This window comes from Bombina bombina, chromosome 6 (genome assembly GCF_027579735.1).
Source record: "Bombina bombina isolate aBomBom1 chromosome 6, aBomBom1.pri, whole genome shotgun sequence".
NCBI lineage: Eukaryota > Metazoa > Chordata > Amphibia > Anura > Bombinatoridae > Bombina > Bombina bombina.
In genome coordinates, this window is record NC_069504.1 from 40,392,165 (window position 1) to 40,418,654 (window position 26,490).

Sequence of the window (26,490 nt, forward strand, 5' to 3'; positions counted from 1 at the left end):
TCTTTCACAGAAGAGGGTATAGGCCATGATGATATGGCTGAAATTTTGTTATCCTCCATCTTTATCTGACCCTTACTGATGTGATAACCCAAGAAAGACACCTCTGTGACGTGAAACAAACATTTTTCTAATTTAACATAGAGTCTATGTGTTTGTAGTCTAGACAACACAAGCCTGACATGTTGTATATGTTCTGTCAAAGAGGGTGAGTAAATAAGAATGTCGTCTAAGTAGACAACCAAAAACGTGTCAAGGACATCTCTAAAAATATCATTAATGAAGTTCTGGAATGTCGCCGGGGCATTGCACAGACCGAATGGCATAACCGTATACTCATAGAGACCATACCTAGTCCTAAATGCGGTCAGCCACTCGTCCCCGGCTCTTATTCTGACAAGGTTATAGGCACCCCTCAGATCTAGTTTAGTGAACACTGTGGCGCCACGTAACCTCTCAATCAGTTCTGGGATGAGAGGTAGTGGGTATCTGTTTTTTATTGTTATTTTGTTCAGCTCGCGATAATCTATTATCGGGCGTAAAGACCCATCCTTGTTCTTTACAAAAAACATAGCTGCTGCTGCAGGTGAGGTGGAGGGACGGATGAACCCTTTTTTTAAATTCTCAGTAATATAAGTTTTAAGGTGTTGTAACTCAGGTCTTGAGAGGGGATAAATATGACCATGAGGTATGGTTGCACCAGGCAGCAGATCTATGGGGCAATCATAGGCCCTATGGGGAGGCAATACCTCTGCCTCTTTTTTATCAAAAACGTTTGAAAAATCAGAATATTCAACTGGTATGACAGGAGTGGATGTGATCAAAATATGTTTCCTAGGGAAGCAAGTGTTAGAACAGTAAGAGGAGGGGAAGGAGAGAGAAAGAGTGGACCAATGCAGAGTGGGTTGGTGTAAACGAAGCCAAGAGATTCCCAGTACAATAGGGTAAATAGGAGAGGATATGATATCGAAAGTAATTGTTTCAGTGTGACCAGAGGGAGTTGTGACTAACAGAGGGACAGTTTGATGTGACACCGGACCAGAAGCTAAATGTGACCCGTCAATGACTTTGAGAGGCAGTGGAATGCTTTTTAACTGAAAAGGAATTTTATTAGAATGAACCAAACGAACATCAATGAAATTGGTACAAGCGCCTGTATCAACAATGGCGTTACTGCTGATCCTGTGCTGATCCCACTGTAATTGTAAAGGTAAGGTAAAGTAAGTTGATGTAGCTGACTTTGTGTGAAGACAGTTACTATTTGATTTTGTCTTACCTCGCTTTTGCTTCAGAAGCAGGGGACAATCCTTAACCACATGCTGCGTACCAGCACAATACATACACAGATTGAGATTACGGCGTCTGGTCTTTTCTTGCATAGTGAGAGGTCCTCTCAGAAAGCTAATGTCCATAGGCTGGTCAGGGGGAGCAGTAGCAGTAGGCGGAGTCGGGAGCAAGCGGCGTGTGGGGTGGCTAGAACTACCTTTTTCCTGCCTTCGCTCTCGGAGCCTGCGATCTATAGTAGTTGTTAAAGTATAGAAATCCTCTAGGCGATCTGGTATGCCAGTTCTGGAGAGTTCGTCCTTTACTTCCTCTGACAACCCCATTCGATACTGATTCTTGAGAGAGACCTCATTCCAGAGCGAATCTCTGGCCCAAATCTTGAAACGAGTAATATACTCCTCCACTGGAGCTTTTAACTGTTTGAGTCCTCTGAGTTTAGTCTCAGCAGTAATCTGACGATAAGGATCATCATAAAGGTTGGATAAAGCCTTTAAGAAGGCATCAAAAGAATTCAGAATTGGGTCCTGGGACTCATAAAATGAGTCAGCCCAGGCCCGAGGTTCCCCTCGCAGGTATGAGAGAACAGTTAATACTTTGGATCTGTCTGTAGGATAAGTTCTCGGTTTTAAATCGAATAACAACAGGCAGGCGTTTCTGAACTGGCGAAAAGTGGATCTATCACCAGTAAATTTCTCAGGGTAAGAAACCTGGGGCTCAGCCTGGTGGTCATTTCCAGCATTCCTATTGGCCAACACTTCTCTAAGACAGGCTTTGAGACTTTGGTTTTCCACCTGTATATCTCTAAATGCCTGAGTTAAGTTGTCCAGGCGCTGGTTTAAATTATGTAGCTGGGGGGCCACATCTGATGGCTCCATAGTTACAAATTTTTTATTTTTTTTTTTATTTTTTTTTTTTTATTTTTTTTTTTTTTTAAGGCTGGTTTATTATGTAAGAAATCACTTGTTTATGTGACAATGCTTTACTTATCTTTAGTACTTTAGAAGTAGAACTGTGGTAATATGTTAATGTAACAAACTGGGAAATATGCTTGCTAGTAAGGAAGCATATAATCCTAATCTGTATTTATATTGCCTCAATAAGCGTCCAATATCAAAGAGTAATGAATACAGGAATGCTTTAGAGGCAGAACAAAGGATATATATTTCTCAAGACAGGAGCAGTAACTAGTTAAGGAAAATACCCTGATTAGTACTCATAGCATGTTTAATATGGCACACTGCAGGTGAGGAGTTAATATAACCATTTAGTAATGGTAGTGCTAGTAGCTTGCTGGCAGATTTATACAGTGTAACACATAGAGGAATGTCAATATTATGGCAAGCTTAAATATGGAAGTAGTGAGAGTAGCAGACTTAGAACACTACAAGTAAAAGCTTATACGGAACCTGATAACCTCATGTGTCGCTATACTTGTTGCAAGCTGAAGGCACTGTGAGTGCTTGAGATCCGGAAGGCTGTGTCAGAGCAGCTGGAAGTCTGTGCACGCTGTGAAGTTGGAACGCTGCCAGGCCTGAGCAGCGTGTGAGGAGTGAATGGCTTGCAGTGACGTCAGAGGAAGCCAGGTAGGAAGACAACAAGCAGCGCTTTTGCCAAGGTGTGCAAGTGAAGTAGTTTAAATGCAGCCGAGTACTTTCTTTCACCAGGATACAAGCTGGAGTTGTGAGTTAATCACTTCAATAAACCAGCAAAGAGTAATTAGACAGTGCAGGCTTTATAGGCAGGAGGAGACAATGTTAAGGTGGTATAGGCTTGATATGGCAAAGTATATATTAAGGTGGAATGTGTAAGATAGGACCATGACAGAATTCCTCTATGAAAACAAAGGGTTACTTTTGAACCCAGCAAAGCTGATGAACACTTAGAGAGGAAATAAGCGTTGAAAATGGCCACTTTTGGGCCTAGTACTGAAGAAAGCCAGATGGGGAAAATCAGCAGACCAGAGCTGCTTTAGAGAGATGAAAGAGAGGGGGAGAGGAAAAGGTGAGAAAGAGGAAAGAACAGGGGGTGTGGGGGGGGGGAGGGAGGGAGATTGAGCCCCTATTAAAAATGTGTGTTATCTGAGGTTGAGGGAATGTAAAGAGAAATAGGGGGTTAATGAAACTTATCAAGTATAGATATTCTGAAGAATGGTGGTTCATACGTGATCTGGGTTTAATAAAGTCGATGTTATCTGTGTGGTAACTAGCATAGTATGGTTTTTAATTGTTAAGTAATACCAGAGCATGAACCAGCATCCTACTAAACCATATTAGAGGCTACTCTGAGGGGGGTGCCCAATATCTGATATAGAGACTATGATCTGTAGAAGGGGGCTCTCTGAGGTAGAGTAAGTGAGGGAGCATGTGAAAATCGGTATATCAAATCTCAACTGGCTGTAATGCTCCAAGCTAAGAAGGGCTAGGTTCCAAAAATCATGTGCAGGGGATCTTCCCATTTGATATAGAGATTAACCCTGCCGAGGAGTAGGTATAATGTATTACCCTGAGAGAGCTATAGTAAGTTCCCATCAGATAAAGGGACATACCTAAATCAGTGTTGGCAAAATATAGATAGAGTAAGGATATAAGTAGGTATCCAAGATGTCTCATCAGGCTGCATTTTATCAGGGGCTAACAGTGATAGAGTGTGCAGGACAATACCTCGTGTGCAATAAGTACTAGTGATTACTAACACAACCTAGTTAATATCTAATGTTGAAAACCTTAATATAGGATGATTAAGATAAATGTGGGGAGATCCTTAAGGGTTTAGATATAAATATGATAGTGTACTTCTCCCCCAATAGCAAGGGGAGCAGCGATATTACTTATGATAATTAAGCAGGATGGAGGTCTCAAGCCATATATTCAAACTAAACTAATGGTTATTCAGAACATAAGCTACCATATAATGTTAAAATTACCTCCACATAGATTATAAAGCTAAAAAAAAACTTCTATGAGAGTGTGAATACCGGTTCAGTAATGGCTATCATAAGAGGCAATTATATGCTGAGAGCTAACAGTTAGACAGGAAATCAATGCAGATGTAAATGTTGTACAATACATAGCAATAACTACATATGGTTAAACATTAAGCAGCTAAGATTCTAACCGGTAAGAATAGATATCTAATATATTCATTGCAAGGCCTCAAACTCAGCATCAGTGTGGGCTGTAAAATGTGGCAGTATACTAAGTTGAACTACATGACTTTCATTTGTAATGGGAGTTTCATCAGCAGAATATATATATTAATCAGTAGCTTTCATAGCTTATACATACTGTAGAGGCTACAATCTATAACCATATGAGCCAGCAGCAAGAGTATAAATGTGCTCCATGCAAGTGACACAAAAACATAACCATTGAGATACATAGGCAGATAGTAATGAACATGTTGTAACACTAAAACATTTACCTTATACAGAAGTTAATAATAATCAGGGATATAGCGTATTCAGGAAGAAATAAACCAGGCCTCCTACTATAGTAAAATAACTAGCGTTGAGAATATTAAAGGGCATGGTGTATATGAGGGCCTATAAACTGGGCTTTAGAACCAAAATACCAGGGGCTAGAAAGTATGAGGCAGGCAAAGTGTTCAAAAATAGACCGCTGTAAATGTTTTTATGTCCTCTGCAGATTACCCCACACCATGTCTTGTAGAGATCAATTTACAGGCAGTCTCAAATGTGAGGAGAGAGCGCTTCGGTTTAGGCGGCGAGTAGCTGCCTGGCCGTTCATCGGAAGGGAACCGAGATTTACTAAGTCCGCGCTGAGACTCCTGCTGTGGCATCGGTGTTACCTTGGTGAGTATCGGAAGGCTTCCATATTCTTTAAGGACGGCCTTGAGAGGGGAGTATAAGTTCTCCATGACTTGTCTGCCATAGCCGCCTGTGCCTCCCGGAGACTTGAAGAGAAAAGGTAAGAGAGCCTCTTGGTGTCGCTGATAGGTAGATAGCTGGGGAAGGTTCCCGGCAATGGCCGGAGCCGCTCTCACTTGATCCGATGAGACAACAGTGCTAGGCTTCGGGTAATCAGTGTGTGGCTGCATCAGGTCACATCTATCTGCTCCCGTCAAAATATCAGGTGAAGCCTGATCAGCTTGCTGTTCCTGCATTTGTTCACATAGGAGCATTGTTGGTAACAATAAGTCTTCTGCCGGGCTTACTGCATAGGTGTCACAACAGGCTAGTTCAGCAGCGCCATCTTGATTGCGCAGTTCCGTGAAGATAGACCGCAAATCGTGAAACTGTCTATTGACTTTACTGCATAACCCTTCTAGTAGTGAGACCAGGTGTGCAGAAAGCTCTTCCATCTTCAGTACCCTGCAGGGGTATTATCGGCCGGCTCAGATATAGTGTTGTGCTCCTGGTCACAAGTTGAGCTGGCTAGTCGGTCTCTGCGTCAGTTCCACAGCCGATAGGGAATATCTTGAGCTCTTTTTATGAAAGCTATGCTTCAATAAGTGTTGTGAGCTGGTTGTAAAGAGATGTAAATTCTTAGAACGCCATAATAAGGTATTTTAATAATAAAGCTTCAGGAGCTCTGTAATGGCGTGTCTTACTGCTTTGGTAGTTGGCTCCGCCCCCAAATTCTGTTTTTTTTATGAAGCATTTATTTTGTATATTGACTTACTACGTACCAATCCAGATATTCATATCACATTAAGGAAAATAAGTTATTTGCCCTTTTCCAATATGCAGTCCTTGTGTACTAATAAGGACATTTTGAGGTTTTGCCAGTCTTAAAAATGGAGGACGGAACATTTGAATTTCGATATATGATGCTATTACCATTGACCAATGGGAGGATCAGCCACCATCAGAGGAGAAGACGCACACCATCTCACTTCCTTGAAAAAGCCGTACGCTTATGGCAAAACGAATGTCGGAACGTCACAGCCACGCCCTTATGATTAGTCACCAGGACAGGTATTGAGTGTATCACTAACCCGGTGATTGTGAGCATAGCCGTTCGGCACGCCATCTGCCTTCATCCGAGAAAGGTGTTATCTCACTTCCACTTTACATTGCATGTGGACAGATACCTGAGCGACTTAATGTAAGAGGGTTCATTTGTGACTTTTTTATACTCCTTTTATATGTTTTTAAAATAAACGTTATTTATCTAAAGCAGCGGCCTGCGATTGGTGTTATACTGGGTACCTGGCAGTATAAAACCAGGTGCACGTCTACTCCAAAGCCTGGGTGGCTCAGAAAAGTGTGAGTAACCCCTTGGCGGACCACCTGTGAGTAACCCCTTGGCGGACCACCTGTGAGTAACCCCTTGGCGGACCACCTGTGAGTAACCTTGGCAGACCCCCTGTGAGTAACCCCTTGACGGGACCATCTGTGTAAAATCACCATTTGTCTAAAATTTATTGCATTATATTTTCTTGTTTTTGTTTTTTTTGAGGCAAGAAACCACTTGAATCACCAATATTGAAGACAATCCCACGGATCATATATATCCTTACATTTTGTATTTATAGTTTTGCTTTGTTTTTCACTTTTTATTTTACTATTGCACTAAGTGAATTTTGTACTTATTTGTTTATAACTTACATATAGTTACAGTTATCCTTTATAAAGTATTTATAGTGTTTCCTAAATATCCCATAATGCCTTGCCACGTGTATCATCTTATTGTATTCCTCAAAAGGCACAAACATGCTCCGCTTGCGGATTATAACTCTAGTTATTGGACAGGGAGGTGCCGACTTTTAGAATCTACTAACAGACTTGGAGGTAGAATCCGGTGCCTGCTAAAAAATAATTAAAGGGATACTGAAGCAAAAATGTTTCATGATTCAGATAGAGCAACAATTTTAAGCAACTTTCTAATTTACTCCTATTATCAATTTCTCTTGTTAAGTGTATCCAGTCCACGGATCATCCATTACTTATGGGATATTAACTCCTCCCCAACAGGAAGTGCAAGAGGATTCACCCAGCAGAGCTGCTATATAGCTCCTCCCCTAACTGCCATTACCAGTCATTCTCTTGCACCCAACGAATAGATAGGATGTGTGAGAGGACTGTGGTGATTATACTTAGTTTCATACCTTCAATCAAAAGTTTATTATTTTATAATAGCACCGGAGTGTGTTATTCCTTCTCTGGTAGAATTTGAAGAAGAATCTACCTGAGTTTTTCTATGATTTTGGCCGGAGTAGTTAAGATCATATTGCTGTTTCTCGGCCATCTGAGGAGAGGTAAACTTCAGATCAGGGGACAGCGGGCAGATTAATCTGCAAAGAGGTATGTAGCAGCTTATTATTTTCTGACAATGGAATTGATGAGAAAATTCTGCCTGACCGATATAATGTAAACTCAGCCTTAAATGCAGTAGCAGCAACTGGTATCAGGCTGTCATGTATGTATATTTTACACTTCAGTATTCTGGGGAATGGCACTTCACTGGAATTATACTGTATGCATAAAACTTTAGCCTAATTTGCAGGGACTAGCAACAGGCTTTTTAATAACACTCAATTTATTAATGTTAAACGTTTTTTGCTGGCATGTAAAATCGTTTAATTTTCTGAGGTACTGGGTGAAAAAATGTTTTGGGCACTATTTTTTTTTTCCACTTGACAGTCGTTTTATTTAATTTATGACAGTTTACTGATCTCTCTCACTGTTATGTGTGAGGGGGAGATTCAGTCAGAAGTTTATTGTCTTCCCTGCATGATCCGGTTCATCTCTACAGAACTCAGGGGTCTTCAAAACTTGTTTTGAGTGAGGTAATCACTCACAGCAGAGCTGTGAGATTGTAGTTGACTGTGATAAAAAAACGTTTATTTCTGTATTTATTTATTTTTTTTCTGCTATCAGGGTTAGTTATCCTTTGCTAATGGGAGCAATCCTTTGCTAAAATTGTGTTTTTTACAAAGATTTGATGCTATAACTTTTCAGTTTATTAATTTTCAACTGTCATAACTTTTTCTGTGCTTCTTATAGGCACAGTACGTTTTCATATTATAGTAAATTACTTGAAAAGTATTTCCAAGTTGCTAGTTTATTTGCTAGTGTGTTAAACATGTCTGATTCAGAGGAAGATATCTGTGCTATATGTGCTAAAGCCAAAGTGGAGCCCAATAGAAATTTATGTACTAACTGTATTGATGCTACTTTAAATAAAAGTCAATCTGTACAAATTGAACATATTTCACCAAACAACGAGGGGAGAGTTATGCCGACTAACTCGCCTCACGTGTCAGTACCTGCATCTCCCGCTCGGGAGGTGCGTGATATTGTAGCGCCGAGTACATCTGGGCGGCCATTACAAATCACATTACAGGATATGGCTACTGTTATGACTGAAGTTTTGGCTAAATTACCAGAACTAAGAGGTAAGCGTGATCACTCTGGGGTGAGAACAGAGTGCGCTGATAATATTAGGGCCATGTCAGACACTGCGTCACAATTTGCAGAACATGAGGACGGAGAGCTTCATTCTGCAGGTGACGGTTCTGATCCAAACAAACTGGATTCAGATATTTCAAATTTTAAATTTAAGCTGGAAAACCTCCGTGTATTACTAGGGGAGGTGTTAGCGGCTCTGAATGATTGTAACACAGTTGCAATACCAGAGAAAATGTGTAGGTTGGATAAATATTTTGCGGTACCGGCGAGTACTGACGTTTTTCCTATACCTAAGAGACTTACTGAAATTGTTACTAAGGAGTGGGATAGACCCGGTGTGCCGTTCTCACCCCCTCCGATATTTAGAAAGATGTTTCCAATAGACGCCACCACACGGGACTTATGGCAAACGGTCCCTGAGGTGGAGGGAGCAGTTTCTACTTTAGCTAAGCGTACCACTATCCCGGTGGAGGATAGCTGTGCCTTTTCAGATCCAATGGATAAAAAGTTAGAGGGTTACCTTAAGAAAATGTTTGTTCAACAAGGTTTTATATTGCAACCTCTTGCATGCATTGCGCCTGTCACGGCTGCAGCAGCATTTTGGTTTGAGTCTCTGGAAGAGACACTTGAATCGGCTCCATTAGATGAGATTACACACAAGCTTAAAGCCCTTAAGTTAGCTAACTCATTTATTTCAGATGCCGTAGTACATTTAACTAAACTTACGGCTTAGAATTCCGGATTCGCCATTCAGGCACGCAGAGCACTGTGGCTAAAATCCTGGTCAGCTGACGTTACTTCTAAATCTAAATAGCTTAATATACCTTTCAAAGGGCAGACCTTATTCGGGCCCGGGTTGAAAGAAATTATCGCTGACATTACAGGAGGTAAAGGCCATGCCCTGCCTCAAGACAGAGCCAAACCTAAGACTAGACAGTCTAATTTTCGTTCCTTTCGTAATTTCAAAGCAGGAGCAGCATCAACTTCCTCTGCACCAAAACAGGAAGGAGCTGTTGCTCGCTACAGACAAGGCTGGAGACGTAACCAGTCCTGGAACAAGGGCAAGCAGGCCAGGAAACCTGCTGCTGCCCCTAAGACAGCATGAATCGAGGGCCCCCGATCCGGGAACGGATCTAGTGGGGGGCAGACTTTCTCTCTTCGCCCAGGCTTGGGCAAGAGATGTCCAGGATCCCTGGGCGTTAGAGATCATATCTCAGGGATACCTTCTAGACTTCAAATTCTCTCCCCCAAGAGGGAGATTTCATCTGTCAAGGTTGTCAACAAACCAAATAAAGAAAGAGGCGTTTCTACGCTGCGTACAAGATCTTTTATTAATGGGAGTGATCCATCCGGTTCCGCGGTCGGAACAAGGACAAGGGTTTTACTCAAATCTGTTTGTGGTTCCCAAAAAAGAGGGAACTTTCAGGCCAATCTTGGATTTAAAGATCCTAAACAAATTCCTAAGAGTTCCATCGTTCAAAATGGAAACTATCGGACAATTTTACCCATGATCCAAAAGGGTCAGTACATGACCACAGTGGATTTAAAGGATGCTTACCTTCACATACCGATTCACAAAGATCATTACCGGTATCTAAGGTTTGCCTTTCTAGACAGGCATTACCAGTTTGTAGCTCTTCCATTCGGATTGGCTACGGCTCCGAGAATCTTTACAAAGGTTCTGGGTGCTCTTCTGGCGGTACTAAGACCGCGAGGAATTGCGGTAGCTCCGTACCTAGACAACTATCGGACAATTTTACCCATGATCCAAAAGGGTCAGTACATGACCACAGTGGATTTAAAGGATGCTTACCTTCACATACCGATTCACAAAGATCATTACCGGTATCTAAGGTTTGCCTTTCTAGACAGGCATTACCAGTTTGTAGCTCTTCCATTCGGATTGGCTACGGCTCCGAGAATCTTTACAAAGGTTCTGGGTGCTCTTCTGGCGGTACTAAGACCGCGAGGAATTGCGGTAGCTCCGTACCTAGACGACATTCTGATACAAGCTTCAAGCTTTCAAACTGCCAAGTCTCATACAGAGTTAGTACTGGCATTTCTAAGGTCGCATGGATGGAAGGTGAACGAAAAGAAGAGTTCTCTCTTTCCACTCACAAGAGTTCCCTTCTTGGGGACTCTTATAGATTCTGTAGAAATTAAGATTTACCTGACAGAAGACAGGTTAACAAAGCTTCAAAATGCATGCCGTGTCCTTCATTCCATTCAACACCCGTCAGTAGCTCAATGCATGGAGGTGATCGGCTTAATGGTAGCAGCAATGGACATAGTACCCTTTGCACGCCTACATCTCAGACCGCTGCAATTGTGCATGCTAAGTCAGTGGAATGGGGATTACTCAGACTTGTCCCCTACTCTGAATCTGGATCAAGAGACCAGAAATTCTCTTCTATGGTGGCTTTCTCGGCCACATCTGTCCAGGGGGATGCCATTCAGCAGGCCGGACTGGACAATTGTAACAACAGACGCCAGCCTACTAGGTTGGGGCGCTGTCTGGAATTCTCTGAAGGCTCAGGGACAATGGAATCAGGAGGAGAGTCTCCTACCAATAAACATTCTGGAATTGAGAGCAGTTCTCAATGCCCTTCTGGCTTGGCCCCAGTTAACAACTCTGGGGTTCATCAGGTTTCAGTCGGACAACATCACGACTGTAGGTTACATCAACCATCAGGGAGGGACAAGAAGCTCCCTAGCAATGATGGAAGTATCAAAGATAATTCGCTGGGCAGAGTCTCACTCTTGCCACCTGTCAGCAATCCACATCCCGGGAGTGGAGAACTGGGAGGCGGATTTCTTAAGTCGTCAGACTTTTCATCCGGGGGAGTGGGAACTTCATCCGGAGGTCTTTGCCCAAATACTTCGACGTTGGGGCAAACCAGAGATAGATCTCATGGCGTCTCGACAGAACGCCAAGCTTCCTCGTTACGGGTCCAGATCCAGGGATCCGGGAGCGGTTCTGATAGATGCTTTGACAGCACCTTGGACCTTCGGGATGGCTTATGTGTTTCCACCCTTCCCGATGCTTCCTCGATTGATTGCCAGAATCAAACAGGAGAGAGCATCAGTGATTCTAATAGCGCCTGCATGGCCACGCAGGACTTGGTATGCAGATCTAGTGGACATGTCATCCTGTCCACCTTGGTCGCTACCTCTGAAACAGGACCTTCTGATCCAGGGTCCCTTCAAACATCAAAATCTAATTTCTCTGAAGCTGACTTTGAACGCTTGATTTTATCAAAACGTGGTTTTTCTGAGTCAGTTATTGATACCTTAATACAGGCTAGGAAGCCTGTTACCAGAAAGATTTACCATAAGATATGGCGCAAATACTTATATTGGTGCGAATCCAAGAGTTACTCATGGAGTAAGGTTAGGATTCCGAGGATATTGTCTTTTCTACAAGAAGGTTTAGAAAAGGGTTTATCCGCTAGTTCCTTAAAGGGACAGATTTCAGCTCTGTCCATTCTTTTACACAAACGTCTGTCAGAAGTTCCGGACGTTCAAGCTTTTTGTCAGGCTTTAGCTAGGATCAAGCCTGTGTTTAAAACTGTTGCTCCACCATGGAGTTTGAACTTAGTTCTTAATGTTTTACAGGGGGTTCCGTTTGAACCCCTTCATTCCATTGATATCAAGTTGTTATCTTGGAAAGTTCTGTTTTTAATGGCGATTTCCTCGGCTCGAAGAGTCTCTGAGTTATCTGCCTTACATTGTGATTCTCCTTATCTGATTTTTCATTCAGACAAGGTAGTTCTGCGTACTAAACCTGGGTTCCTACCTAAGGTGGTCACTAACAGGAATATCAATCAAGAGATTGTGGTTCCATCTTTGTGTCCTAATCCTTCTTCGAAAAAGGAACGTCTGCTACACAATCTAGATGTAGTCCGTGCCCTGAAATTTTATCTACAGGCAACTAAGGATTTTCGACAAACGTCTTCCCTGTTTGTCGTTTATTCTGGTCAGAGGAGAGGTCAAAAAGCTTCGGCTACCTCTCTCTCCTTTTGGCTTCGTAGCATAATACGGTTAGCCTATGAGACTGCTGGACAGCAGCCTCCTGAAAGAATTACAGCACATTCTACTAGAGCTGTGGCTTCCACTTGGGCCTTTAAGAATGAGGCTTCTGTTGAACAGATTTGCAAGGCTGCAACTTGGTCTTCTCTTCATACTTTTTCCAAATTTTACAAATTTGACACTTTTGCTTCTTCGGAGGCTGTTTTTTTGGGAGAAAGGTTCTTCAGGCAGTGGTTCCTTCCGTATAAAGAGCCTGCCTGTCCCTCCCGTCATCCGTGTACTTTAGCTTTGGTATTGGTATCCCATAAGTAATGGATGATCCGTGGACTGGATACACTTAACAAGAGAAAACATAATTTATGCTTACCTGATAAATTTATTTCTATTGTAGTGTATCCAGTCCACGGCCCGCCCTGTCACTTTAAGGCAGGTAATTTTTCCATTAAACTACAGTCACCACTGCACCCTATGGTTTTCCTTTCTCTGCATGTTTTCGGTCGAATGACTGGTAATGGCAGTTAGGGGAGGAGCTATATAGCAGCTCTGCTGGGTGAATCCTCTTGCACTTCCTGTTGGGGAGGAGTTAATATCCCATAAGTAATGGATGATCCGTGGACTGGATACACTACAAGAGAAATAAATTTATCAGGTAAGCATAAATTATGTTTTTTATTTGTTCTCTTGCTATCTTCATTTGAAAAGCATGAATGTAAGCTTAGGAGCTGGCATATTTTTTGGTTCAGCACCTGGGTTGTGCTTGCTGATTGGTTGCTAAATGTAGCTACCAATCAGCAAGCGCTATCCAGGGTGCTGAATAAAAAATGGGCCGGCTACTTAGCTTAGATTCTTGCTTTTCAATAAAGATAGCAATAGAACGAAGAAAAAAATTGTAATATGTGTAAATTATAAAGTTGTTTAAAATTGAATGCTCTATCTGAATCATTAAATAAAAAAATTGGGTTTAGTATCCCTTTAAAGGGACAGGAAACCCCAACATTTTATTCCATTATTCGGATAGAACATACAATTTCAAACAACTTTCCAATTTACTTCTATTATCAAATTTGTTTCATTCTCTTGTTATCCTTTGCTGAAGGAAGAGCATTGCACTACTGGCAGCTAGCTGAACATCTCTAGTTAGCCAATTACAAGAGACAAATTGGTGCAGGCACCAATCACCAGCTAGCTCCCACTAGTGCAGTATACGTGAGTATTCTTTCTCAACAAAGGATACCAAGAGAACAAAGCACATTTGAAAATAGACGTGAATTTAAGAGTGTCTTTAAAATAATATGCTCTATCTGAATCATACAAATTTAATTTTGACTTGCCTATCCCTTTAAAAGCAATTAGATAGTAAAAGGTTTTAATTGGTGCAGACCCTTAAATACTAATATTAATCAGATAAGTCTCAAACAGAAGTTGGGACTATTTAGCAACTAATACATATTGCACAAATAAAGACAGGGAATTTAGCACATCTTTTATTGAAAAAGTATATAATTTATTATGCAAAAAATTCAAAATGTAAAGCGTAATTTAGTTTGTCTTGTTTCAGGATTGTTCTACCCCAGTGACAGATAATTAGTTAATAATTCATCCTATTACGTATTAAAAACAAAGCAATCTGGTACCTTGTATTTATGTATGGCGACCTGCAGCGCAGCACTGGCGGGGGTTATGCTAAACGGTCATCAACATGAGCCTGCTTTGGTTGTAGTCACTTGTCACAACAAACGTGTGTCCTGTAGCTCAAAATGCATACCAGCACTTAAATGGACATGAAACGCTAAACAAATGCTAGATAGAATGATGTATTCAAAGAAAAGATTAGTCTGACAATAACATGTAGTTTCATTAGTTGTTTAAATATTGACAAAATAAGTGTAAAGTTTTAGTGTCTATAAAACAATGGGGCTGCCATGTTGTAACTTAGGTTACCTTCTGTGCTGTGGCTAATTAGGGACAGTTATAAACAGGTCACTAGAGTGTGCAGCCAATGGCTGTGTGGTATATAACCGTGTTCTGTACTTCTGTTTCTAAGAGGAACTGAACAGCTCACCATTTCAAAATGGAATTAAAGGAAAAGGGGACAAAATAAATAATGCAATTATATTGCAGAGTTTTTTTATATAATATTTTGTGTGTGAAAAAAAAAAATTTAGGTGGAGGGAAGTAAAAATAAAATAACATGGTTGCATAAGTGTGCACACCCTCTTACAACTGGGGATGTAACTGTATTTAGAATTAAGCAATCACATTCAAAATCATGTTAAATAGGAGTCAGTATACACCTGTCATCATTTAAAGTGCCTCTGATTAACCCCAAATAAAGTTCAGCTGTTCTAGTAGGTCTTTCCTGACATTTTCTTAGTCGCATCCTACAGCAAAAGCCATGGTCCGCAGAGAGCTTCCAAAGCATCAGAGGGATCTTATTGTTAAAAGTTATCAGTCAGGAGAAGGGTACAAAAGAATTTCCAAGGCATTAGATATACCATGGAACACAGTGAAGACAATCATTATCAAGTAGAGAAAATATAGCACAGCAGTGACATTACCAAGAACTGGACGTCCCTCCAAAACTGGTGAAAAGACGAGAAGAAAACTGGTCTGGGAGGCTACCAAGAGGCCCACAGCAACATTAAAGGAGCTACAGGAATATCTGGCAAGTACTGGCTGTGTGGTACATGTGACAACAATCTCCTGTATTCTTCATATCTCTGGGCTATGGGGTAGAGTGGCAAGACGAAAGCCTTTTCTTATGAAGAAAAACATCCAAACCAGGCTAATTTAGCAAAAAACACATCTGAAGTCTCCCAAAAGCATTGTGTGAAAAGGTGTTATGGTCTGATGAATCCAAGGTTGAACTTTTTGGCAATAATTCCAAAAGATATGTTTGGTGCAAAAACAACACTGCATATCGCCAAAAGAACATACCCACAGTGAAGCATTTTGGTGGCAGCATCATGCTTTGGGGCTGTTTTTCTTCAGCTGGAACTGGGGCCTTAGTCAAGGTAGAGGGAATTATGTACAGTTCCAAATACCAGTCAATATTGGCACAAAACCTTCAGGCTTCTGCTAGAAAGCTGAACATGAAGAGGAACTTCATCTTTCAGCATGACAACGACCCAAAGCATACATCCAAATCAATAAAGGAATGGCTTCACCAGAAGAAGATTAAAGTTTTGTAATGGCCCAGTCAGAGCCCAGACCTGAATCCAATCGAAAATCTGTGGGGTGATCTGAAGAGGGCTGTGCACAGGAGATGCCCTCGCAATCTGACAGATTTAGAGTGTTTTTGCAAATAAGAGTGGGCAAATCTTGCCAAGTCAAGATGTGCCATGCTGATAGACTCATACCCCAAAAGACTGAGTGCTGTAATAAAATCAAATGGGGCTTCAACAAAGTATTAGTTTAAGGGTGTGTACACTTATGCAACCATATAATTTTATTTTTTTTATTTTTACTTCCCTCCACCTACAAGATTTCAGTTTGTTTTTCAATTGAGTTGTGTAGTTTATAGCTCAGATTAAAAGGTGGAAAAAGTTCTGAAATGATTTATCTTTGTCTATTTTTTTACATCACAGAAACCTGACATTTTTAAAAGGGGTGTGTAGACTTTTTTATATCCAATAAATATATTACCATTTGAAAGTGTTTAATGCTCCTTACTTTCCAATGGCATGGAGAGTCCACAATTTAATTCCAATTACTAGTGGGAACTCAACTCCTGGCCAGCAGGAGGAGGTAAAGAACACCCCAGCAGAGCTGTTAAGTGTCACTCCCATTACCCATAATCCTCAGTCATTCTTTGCCTCTATCATCGGGAGGATGTGCGAAGGTGGTGTCTGAAGATATTTAATCCTTTAATTGGTACTTTTCCCTGCAAGCAAGGATTGGAGCTATGCTGTGTCAATGTAATTCTCTTTAGTAAGAGTAATGGTGGCTTTTAGCAGTTAGAAGACAGCGAAGTAGTCCTTGCTTACCTTCTAACATTTATGCTACCCCTATATAGAAAATCAGGGTTGGTTACTCTACTTTTCCTATTCTCCAGGTCCCTGTCAGAAGTCGTCTGGATCTGTCACACCTAGGATTAAAGTGAAGGTCAATTTTAAGCAATGAGTGCCCGGTTTTTAAAAATACTTTTAAAAACAGGGGCACTTTCATTGATGAAAATTTACATTGCACCGGATTTGTAGAAATACTTACCTTTTACTTCTGCAAACCCAGATCAGCGATCCCAGCCTCAGTTCCTCTGTACTGACGTCAGAAATGACAACCGGCTTCCTCCAATCATGGCTTGCACCCCAGAGCGTCCATCTCGTGATGCCCGGCTGTGATTGGAGGAAGCCGGTTTCGTCAATGCTGTGGTTGTACAGCAGGAAGAAGAAGGCGGGGGATCATCGACCCGGCTTTGCAGAAGTAAAAGGTAAGTATTTCTACAAATCCGGTGCAATGTAAATTTTCATCAATGAAAGTGCCCCTGTTTTTAAAAGTGTTTTTTAAAAACCGGGCACTCATTGCTGAAAATTGACCTTAACTTTAAGTGTCTGCCCACAGCTGAGGTTTCATGGTCCCTGTCAGAAGCCAGTGAAACTGACAAACCAGAAGCTGGTGTAGAAGAAAGAAGACTTTTACAGTGAGTCCTGTATCACTGCCCTCATGGCTTGTTGTCTAATAGGGCTGATGAGGGTAAGGGACTTTTTCATAATTTCTTTGTGTGGTGGACATAGATGGGCTTTTCTAGTGGGCTAATTTGTTTTAAAATCCCTCAGTGGCAGCAAGTGTTTAAATATAGAGACTACAGTTTGCCGGTATTTATATGTAATGAGTCTACAGTTAATCATTTTGTTAGGATTTATAGGGGACCTTACTATGGATGCCCTTTTTAGGGTTCAGATTTATTTACACGGATCTCAGTAAGGGTCTCCTGGGCAGTCAGGGACTCCATTCACTGTGTTAAACCTTTTCACCTATCCTAAGATTGTGCTGATGTTAACTCAAATCTGGAGTGAAACACATATGGCATTTTATCTGTATGCTATATGCCGAAATCCCTATACATAGCATGTTGGCATGTAAGGGAGTTTATGGTGTGGGTTATTTTTCCCATGTGGGGATAATTTAATTTGTATCAGTTGTTTACTTTTACTTGCGGATTTAAATTCCTTATTTGTTTCCTAATATGTGTAGGAAGCATTGATAACCAGAAATGCAGCATCTACCTCTGTATTGTATATGTTTAGTTTGTTACATTTCCACTCCTTTTCAGGGTAGCTCTTTGTAAGTCAGAGAGCTTTCCCATATTTGAGGTTGTATCTGCCTTTTGTACTTTGGCAGTTCCTTAAAGGGACACTGAACCCATTTTTTTCTTTTGTGATTCAGATAGAGCATGCAATTTTAAGCAACTTTCTAATTTACTTATATTATCAATTTTTCTTCGTTCTCTTGCTATCTTTATTTGAGCTTTTTTTTTGGGGGGGGGGGGTCAGAACTCTGGACAGCCCTTTTTTATTGGTGAATGAATTTATCCACCAATCAGCAAGAACAACCCAGGTTGTTCACCAAAAATTGGCATCTAAACTTAAATTCTTGCATTTCAAATAAAGATACCAAGAGAATAAAGAAAATTTGATAACGGGAGTAAATTAGAAAGTTGCTTAAAATTTCATGGGTTCAGTGTCCCTTTAAAGGATTACTTTCCGTTATAATTTTTAAGCTAAACAACTAACATATTAAAGTTAATAAACATTAATTAAAACCTACTGACTTTTATTTTCTACAAAACGAAGTTTCATAACGTTCTAAAAGTTATATCTTTTATTTGCCGATGATGTCACGTTATCCTGCCCACTATTTTCAGCACTGCATGTTCAAAATACTTAAACCAATGAAATTGTGTTTAAAGCGCCATTTTGAAACCTAGGTATTGTAAACGGATTGGTACAGAGCAAAGGATACCCGCGGAGTGGGTTTGGAAAACAATTAAATTTGCAGACATGATTTCTGATAAACGGTAGAGATATATTAATGAAATGCTATTGATAAAAAGCGTATTTGGGGTAGTTAGTTAGTAACAGGCATAGAAAATATTTACTTACAGTGGCCCTTTAAGAAGAGAACAAACAAAAGCTTTTTGTATGCCTCTATTGTTCATTGGAATTTATTTTGTAGGTATGCCACCTTGTGGCGGCTAATTGTACCTTTTTATTTCACTGCTTCTTTATGCAGTACGAAGGTTTACAGCTAACAAGTCCATACCTAGGGCTCAGTATTGGAACCGTAATATTCTGTATTTACTGATACTAATTTTCATGGCTGCAGATTAGGTCTCATACGTATAACGTTCTCCAGTGGCTCTTTGGAAAAGCGACAGCCTGGAAACCTGCAGACTTTGATTCAATTAGAACTGACTGTGGAAGCACAGAGCCATGGGTTCAGATACCTGCACAGCCATGTCTGGCAGAAGGCCTCCCAGACCTTTCCCAACGTGTAACATGCTGTACATGCATGAAAGCAAGGTGGCCTTATCGTATGTATATGAACTTTTTGTTTTTATTCTCTCATATTGAGAGATATAGGATATTGTTTGCGACATACGTCCCAGGTGTCATATAATTGTTCTTAGGTGCTCTTCGGTGACACTATTTTATAATCTTTCATATTGAGATCATTCTGATTTGTCTGGGACTGCATAATTTGTATAATATAATAATATAATAATAATAATAATATAAATATATTATTATTATTATTATTTATTTATTTTTCCTTGGGACATTCTTAGGGCTAAGATGTTATCTCAATCTGTCTCTTGTTGAGGAGATTTCTATTTTTATGTCTGTGACATCTTGTATGGTCCTAGGTCGGATGTTTCTTTTTAAAGAAAGGAAAAAAAAAATCCTATCTCTCTGGGAGTGATTGCTCCAGTTCCCATGGCGGAACAGGGTCAAGGATTCTATTCAATCCTGTTTTTGGTTCCCAAGAAAGAGGGAACTTTACGTCCCAAATTGGAACTCAAGTGTCTCAACAAATTTCTCAAGGTTCCGCCCTTCAAAATGGAGACTCTTCATTCCATTCTACCCTTGGTTCAGGAGGGTCAGTTTTTGCTTAGCATAGACCTAAAGGACGCGTATCTTTATGTTCCCATTCATAGGGAACACCACCAATTCCTGCCGTTTGCCCTTCTAGACAAACAATTGGCGGTAGTCACCAGTTTGTGGCACTTCCCTTTTGGCTTTGCTACGGCTCCTCAATATTTACAAGGGTTCTAGGGGTCCTTTTTTGGCGGTGGTCAGATCTCAGGGAATAGCGGTGGTGCCATACCTGGACGACATCTTGGTTCAGGCGCCGTCTTTTTCAATTAGCAAGATTTCATACAGAGATGTTGTTGTTTATTCTATGTTCCCTCAGGTGGAATGTGAATCTGGAGTTTCCTGATGCCAGACACCAGGGTGTTTTTCTTGGGATCAATTATAGACTCTGTCCATGAAGATTTTTCTGACGGAGGTCAGGAAATCCAATCTCCAATTCACTTCAGTCCTCTATCCATCCATCAATCAGTGGCTCAGTGTATGTAAGTAATTGGTCTAAAGGTTGCTTTCATGGACATTATTCGTTTTGCTCGGTTCCATCTGAGACCCCTACAGTTATGCATGCTCAGACAATGGGACAGAGGCCACTCGGATCTCTTGCAGAGGATAGCTTTGGATCCCACAACAAGATTCTTTCTTGGAGGTTTTCGCAGGACCATCTGTCTCAGGGTAAATGCTTCTTGAGACCATCCTGGGTGATTGCCACCATGGACGTCAGGCTGGAGAGCAGTTTGGGGTACTTTAAAGGCTCTGGGCCTTTAGACTCGAGAGTTGAGAGCAATCTTCAATACCTTATCAGCTTGGCTTTAACTGGCTTTGGTCCGGTTTATCAGATTCCAACAACTTCTCCTCGGTGGTATACATCAACCACCAGGGAGGAACTCTGAGTTTGTTAGCTATGAAGGAGGTGACTCGCATTCTCCAGTGGGCGGAGTCTCACGATTGTCTCCTCTCTGCCATTCACATCCCAGGGGTGGACGACTGGGAGACGGATTTTCTGTGCAGGCAGACCTTTCATCCCTGGGGGGTGGGCTCTCCATCCGGAGGTGTTAACAGATGGGCGGTTCTAGAGTTGGATCTGATGGTGTCGCATCTAGAATGCCAAGCTTCCAAAGTACGGTTCAAGATCAAGAGATCCACTAGCCGCTCTGATCGTCGCTCTGGCGGTGCCTTGGAACTTCAGGCTTGGAGTTTGTTCTCCTTCGAGTCATAGCTCGTATCAAGCAGGAGAGGTCTTCTGTAATTCTAATAGCTCCTGCCTGGCCTCGCAGGATCTGGTTCGCTGATCTGGTGAAGATGTCACCTCTTCCCCCTTGGAGGTTGCCTTTGAGGAAGGACCTTCTACTTCATGGTCCCTTCCTACGTCCAAATCTAGATTCTCTGAAGCTGACTGCTTGGAGATTGAATTCTTAGTCTTGGCTAGGCGTGGTTTCGCTGAGAAGGTCATTGATACCATGCTTCAGGCTCGTAAACCTGTTACTCGTAGGATTTACCATAAGATATGACGTAAATAACTTTTTATTGGTGTGAATCGAAGGGTTTCTCTTGGAGCAAGGTGAGGATTCCTCAAATTTTGTCTCTTCTTCAGGAGGGCCTTGAGAAAGGCTTATCAGTTAGCACTCTGACGGGTCAGATGTCTGCACTGTCTATTCTTCTGCACAAACATCTGTCAGATCTGCGAGATGTACAATCCTTTGTGCAGGCCTTGGTCAGAATCAGGCCTGTGTTTAAACCTGTTGCTCCTTTTGGAGCCTTATTCTGGTTGTTTGCAGCAGGCTCCGTTTGAGCCAATGCATTCAGTTGATATTAAGTTGTTATTTTGGAAAGTTTTGTTTCTCCTTGCTATTTCTTCTGCTTGCAGAGTTTCCGAGCTTTCGGCTCTGCAATGGGATTCCCCTTCCCTTATTTTTCATGTGGATAAGGCAGTTCTTCGTATTAAGTTGGGATTTCTTCCCAAAGAAGGAACAACAATTTCCTGATTGATATTGTGTATCAATCAGGAGATTGTTCCTTCTTTTTGTCCTGATCCTTCTTCTTAGAAGGATCACCTGTTGCATAGCCTGGATGTTGTGCGTGCTCTAAAATGTTTCCTTCAAACAACTAAAGATTTTCGGCAATCATCTGCCATGTTCATTGTTTTCTCTGATAAACATAAGGGTCAGAAGGCCACTTCTTCTTTTTCTCTCTGGTTGAGAAGTGTTATCAGATTGGCTTATGAGACAGCTGGACAACAGCCTCCTGAGAATTACGGCTGTCTCTTCTTCCTTGGTTTTCAAAAATGAAGCTTCTGTGGGACAAATCTGCAAGGCGGCCACTTGATCCTCATTGCATACCTTTTCCAAATTCTACAAATGTGATACTTTTGCCTCTCCTGAGGTTTCCTTTGGGAGAAAAGTTCTTCAAGCGTTGGTGCCTTCAGTTTAGGTCTTGTTTTCCCTCCCTTTCATTCGGTGTCCTCTAGCTTGGGTATTGGTTTTCCTACTAGTAATTGGAATGAAATCGTGGACTCTCCATGCCATTGGAAAGAAAACAAAATGTATGCTTACCTGATAAATTTCTTTCTTCCCTGGCATGGAGAGTCCACGACCCACCCTTAATTGGATTTAAGACAACAGTTTTTGTGTATAAACCTCAATGGCACCTCTACCCTTTTCATCTTCTATTTCCATTTTCCTTCAACCGAATGACTGGGGATTATGGGTAATTGGAGTGACACTTAAAGGGACAGTCTCTACACCAGAATTTTTATTGTTTAAAAAGATAGATAACCCCTTTTATTAACCATTCCCCAGTTTTGCATAAACAACACCGTTATATAAATATATTTTTTACCTCTGTGATTACCTTGTATCTAAGCCTCTGCAGACTGCCCCTTATCTCAGTGCTTTTGACAGACATGCAGTTTAGCCAATCAGAGCAGACTCCTAAATAACTCCATGGGAGCGAGCACAATGTTATCTATATGACACGCATGAACTAGTACTGACTAACTGTGAAAAACTTTCAAAATGCTCTGAGCTATGAGGCGGGTTTAACGCTTTAGAAATCAGTTTGAGCCTACCTAGGTTTAGCTTTTCAAAAATACCTCCAAGGGAACAAAGCAAATTTGATGATAAAAGTAAATTGGAAAGTTGTTTAAAATTACATGCCCTATCTGAATCATGAAAGTTTAATTTTGACTAGACTATCCCTTTAACAGCTCTGCTGGGGTGTTCTTTGCCTCCTCATGCTGGCCAGGAGTTGAATTCCCACTAGTAATTGGAATGAAATTGTGGACTCTCTATGCCAGGAAAGAGACATTTATTAGGTAAGCATACATTTTGTTTTTAAGACAGAAAAGGTGCAGAAACTCTTCAAGAGATCTTCAGCTTGATTCATGGTAAACCTGTTGAGTGTTGCAGAACTCACCAGATACATTGAAAATTAAAAAAATATATATTTATGTTTTTTGAGTTTTTTTTACACTTCTGTTTTTATAACTATTGTGGTGTAAGTAACCGATCTGGAATCCGCCTATTTTTCTCTTCAGGCAACAGCATGACCAAGTACCTGGAAAGAATAGAAGAAATGAAGAGAAGTAAGTAACGTGACAGCCGTACAAGGGCTTAGCCCTGTTATTTCCCCTTTTATACACAACAGATGTGACTTGTAGTGTACAATGTTCCTTTACAGAATTACATTCATCATGGCAACCCTATGCCAAACTCATTCTATAAATAGTGAGTGTTAAAGGGACAGTGTAGTGTGGATATAAAATGCTGTATCTTGTTAGAGGATTTCATTTTTATAAACAAATGTCCTTTTTTTTTTTTTTTAACTATGTGCTTACCTAAGCAAAAGGGGTTAAACGGTACAGTAAGGCCAAATTTTAAACTTTAACGATTCAGAGCATGCCGCTTGAAACAACGTTCCAGTTGAATTCCGTTTCCTAATTTACTTTGTTCTTTTGCTATTCTTTGTTGAAAAACATCTAGGTATGCTAAGGAGCTCCAATGCAATGATTGGTGGCTACACATATATGACTCTTGTCATCAAATTTGTTCAGCTATCTCCCAGTAGGGCATTGCTGCTCCTTTAACAAAGGATACTAAGATAATTAAACTAATTTGATATTCAGAAGTAGAATAAAAACTTGCTTTATGTCTCTTTAAATACATAATCATGGTATGAGCAAATGAGAAGCAGCCATTCATTCATACATTCATAGTTTGCTTCTTTGTGTCGTCTTTTTTTTAATTTTATACAGACTACTGAGCCACCCGCTCCTACTGAGCATGTGCAAGCGATTATACTGTGTACATTTATGAGTGTGTGATTAGCTGATGGAGTCACATGATGTAGAGGACAGGGGAATTAAAGGAAACTTTAATAAGTGTTAGAAAAAATCTACTGCTTGTTTGAAGTGTTGTTACATCTTTGTGATGGTGCAATTCTACTGTATTTAACTGTACTGTAATAATAAAACAATGTCCCTTAAATTGCATGCATTTTTTTTCATTATTCCTGTCTGACTTTCAGTGATCTTAAAGGTACAATCTACTGTAATTAGTTTTCTTCTATTCATTATTGTGTTCCCAATTATCTATTTTACCTGCTTTGGTGTATTAACCCCTTAAGGACCACAGCACTTTTCCATTTTCTGTCCATTTGGGACCAAGGCTATTTTTACATTTCTGCGGTGTTTGTGTTTAGCTGTAATTTTCCTCTTACTCATTTACTGTACCCACACATATTATATACCGTTTTTCTCGCCATTAAATGGACTTTCTAAAGATACCATTATTTTCATCATATCTTATAATTTACTATAAAAAAAATTATAAAATATGAGGAAAAAATGGAAAAAAACACACTTTTTCTAACTTTGACCCCCAAAATCTGTTACACATCTACAACCACCAAAAAACACCCATGCTAAATAGTTTCTAAATTTTGTCTTGAGTTTAGAAATACCCAATGTTTACATGTTCTTTGGTTTTTTTGCAAGTTATAGGGAAATAAATACAAGTAGCACTTTGCTATTTCCAAACCACTTTTTTTCAAAATTAGCGCTAGTTACATTGGGACACTGATATCTTTCAGGAATACCTGAATATCCCTTGACATGTATATATTTTTTTTTAGAAGACATCCCAAAGTATTGATCTAGGCCCATTTTAGTATATTTCATGCCACCATTTCACTACCAAATGCGATCAAATAAAAAAAATTGTTCACTTTTTCACAAATTGTTTCACAAACTTTAGGTTTCTCACTGAAATTATTTACAAACAACTTGTGCAATTATGGCATAAATGGTTGTAAATGCTTCTCTGGGATCCCCTTTGTTCAGAAATAGCAGACATTTATGGCTTTGGCATTGCTTTTTGGTATTTAGAAGGCCGCTAAATGCCACTGCGCACCACACGTGTATTATGCCCAGCATTGAAGGGGTTAATTAGGGAGCTTGTAGGGAGCTTGTAGGGTTAATTTTAGCTTTAGTATAATGTAGTAGACAACCCAAAGTATTGATCTAGGTCCATTTTGGTATATTTCATGCCACCATTTCACCGCCAAATGCGAACAAATAAAAAAAAGCGTTACATTTTTCACAATTTTAGGTTTCTCACTGAAATTATTTACAAACAGCTTGTGCAATTATGGCATACATTGTTGTAAAAGCTTCTCTGGGATCCCCTTTGTTCAGAAATAGCAGACATATATGGCTTTGGCTTTGCTTTTTGGTAATTAGAAGGCAGCTAAATGCCGTTGCGCACCACACGTGTATAATGCCCAGCATTGAAGGGGTTAATTAGGGAGCTTGTAGGGAGCTTGTAGGGTTAATTTTAGCTTTAGTGTAGGTATCAACCTCCCACATGACACATCACACCCCCTGATCCCTCCCAAACAGCTCTCTTCCCTCCCCCACCCCACAATTGTCCCCGCCATCTTAAGTACTGGCAGTAAGTCTGCCAGTACTAAAATAAGAGTTTTTTGGGGATTTAAAAAAAAACAAACAATAATAATTCTGCTCTGTAGGATCCCCCCTTAGCCCCCAACCTCCCTGATCCCCCCCCAAACAGCTCTCTAACCCCCCTCTCTGCCTTATTATGCGCCATATTGGGTACTGGCAGCTGTCTGCCAGTACCCAGTTTGAAATCAAATCAATTTTTTTTATTTTATTATTTAGCTGCCCCCCCTCAATTATGTAGCTGCCCCCCCTCAACCCCCAACCTCCCACCCTCCCAGATCGTTAAAATGTTTTATGATGCCACCCTCTCTCCCACCAAGTACCCCTGTTGTTCCATAGTGTAGGTTTCCCACCCCCCGCGCGCGCGCACCCGCTCCCGTGCACACATGCTCACGTGCACGCACGCGCGCGCACTCGATCCCGCCCCCCTTCCCACCAATGGCCGCCCACCCGCCTCCCTGGATCAGCTCCCACCCACCAACGAACATGGCCATTGATGGCCGATGCAGAGAGGGCCACAGGGTGGCTCTCTCTGCATCGGACGGCTAAAAAATGTTATAGCAAGATGCCTCAATATCGAGGCATCACTGCTATAACATGAAAGCAGTTGGAAGTGATCAGGATCGCTTCCACTGCTTTCAAAGACCAACGACGTACGGGGTACGTCCTTGGTCATTAACTGCATTTTTTTGCAGGACGTACCCCATACGTCGTTGGTCGTTAAGGGGTTAAACTGCTTTACAGACGGCTCCATTGCCTTTATT

The 26,490-nt window shown here is 40.9% G+C and overlaps 1 protein-coding gene across 1 annotated transcript in view; it reads left to right on the top strand.

Annotated features, from left to right (window-relative positions):
- The window catches only part of CEP41 (centrosomal protein 41), a 230,407-nt gene that overhangs the window by 59,885 nt on the left and 144,032 nt on the right, over positions 1-26,490 (top strand). Inside the window, exon 3 of the mRNA XM_053716382.1 lies at positions 23,306-23,353. Within this exon, the coding sequence (XP_053572357.1) occupies positions 23,306-23,353 (48 nt within the window). The remainder of the gene's footprint in view (positions 1-23,305; positions 23,354-26,490) is intronic.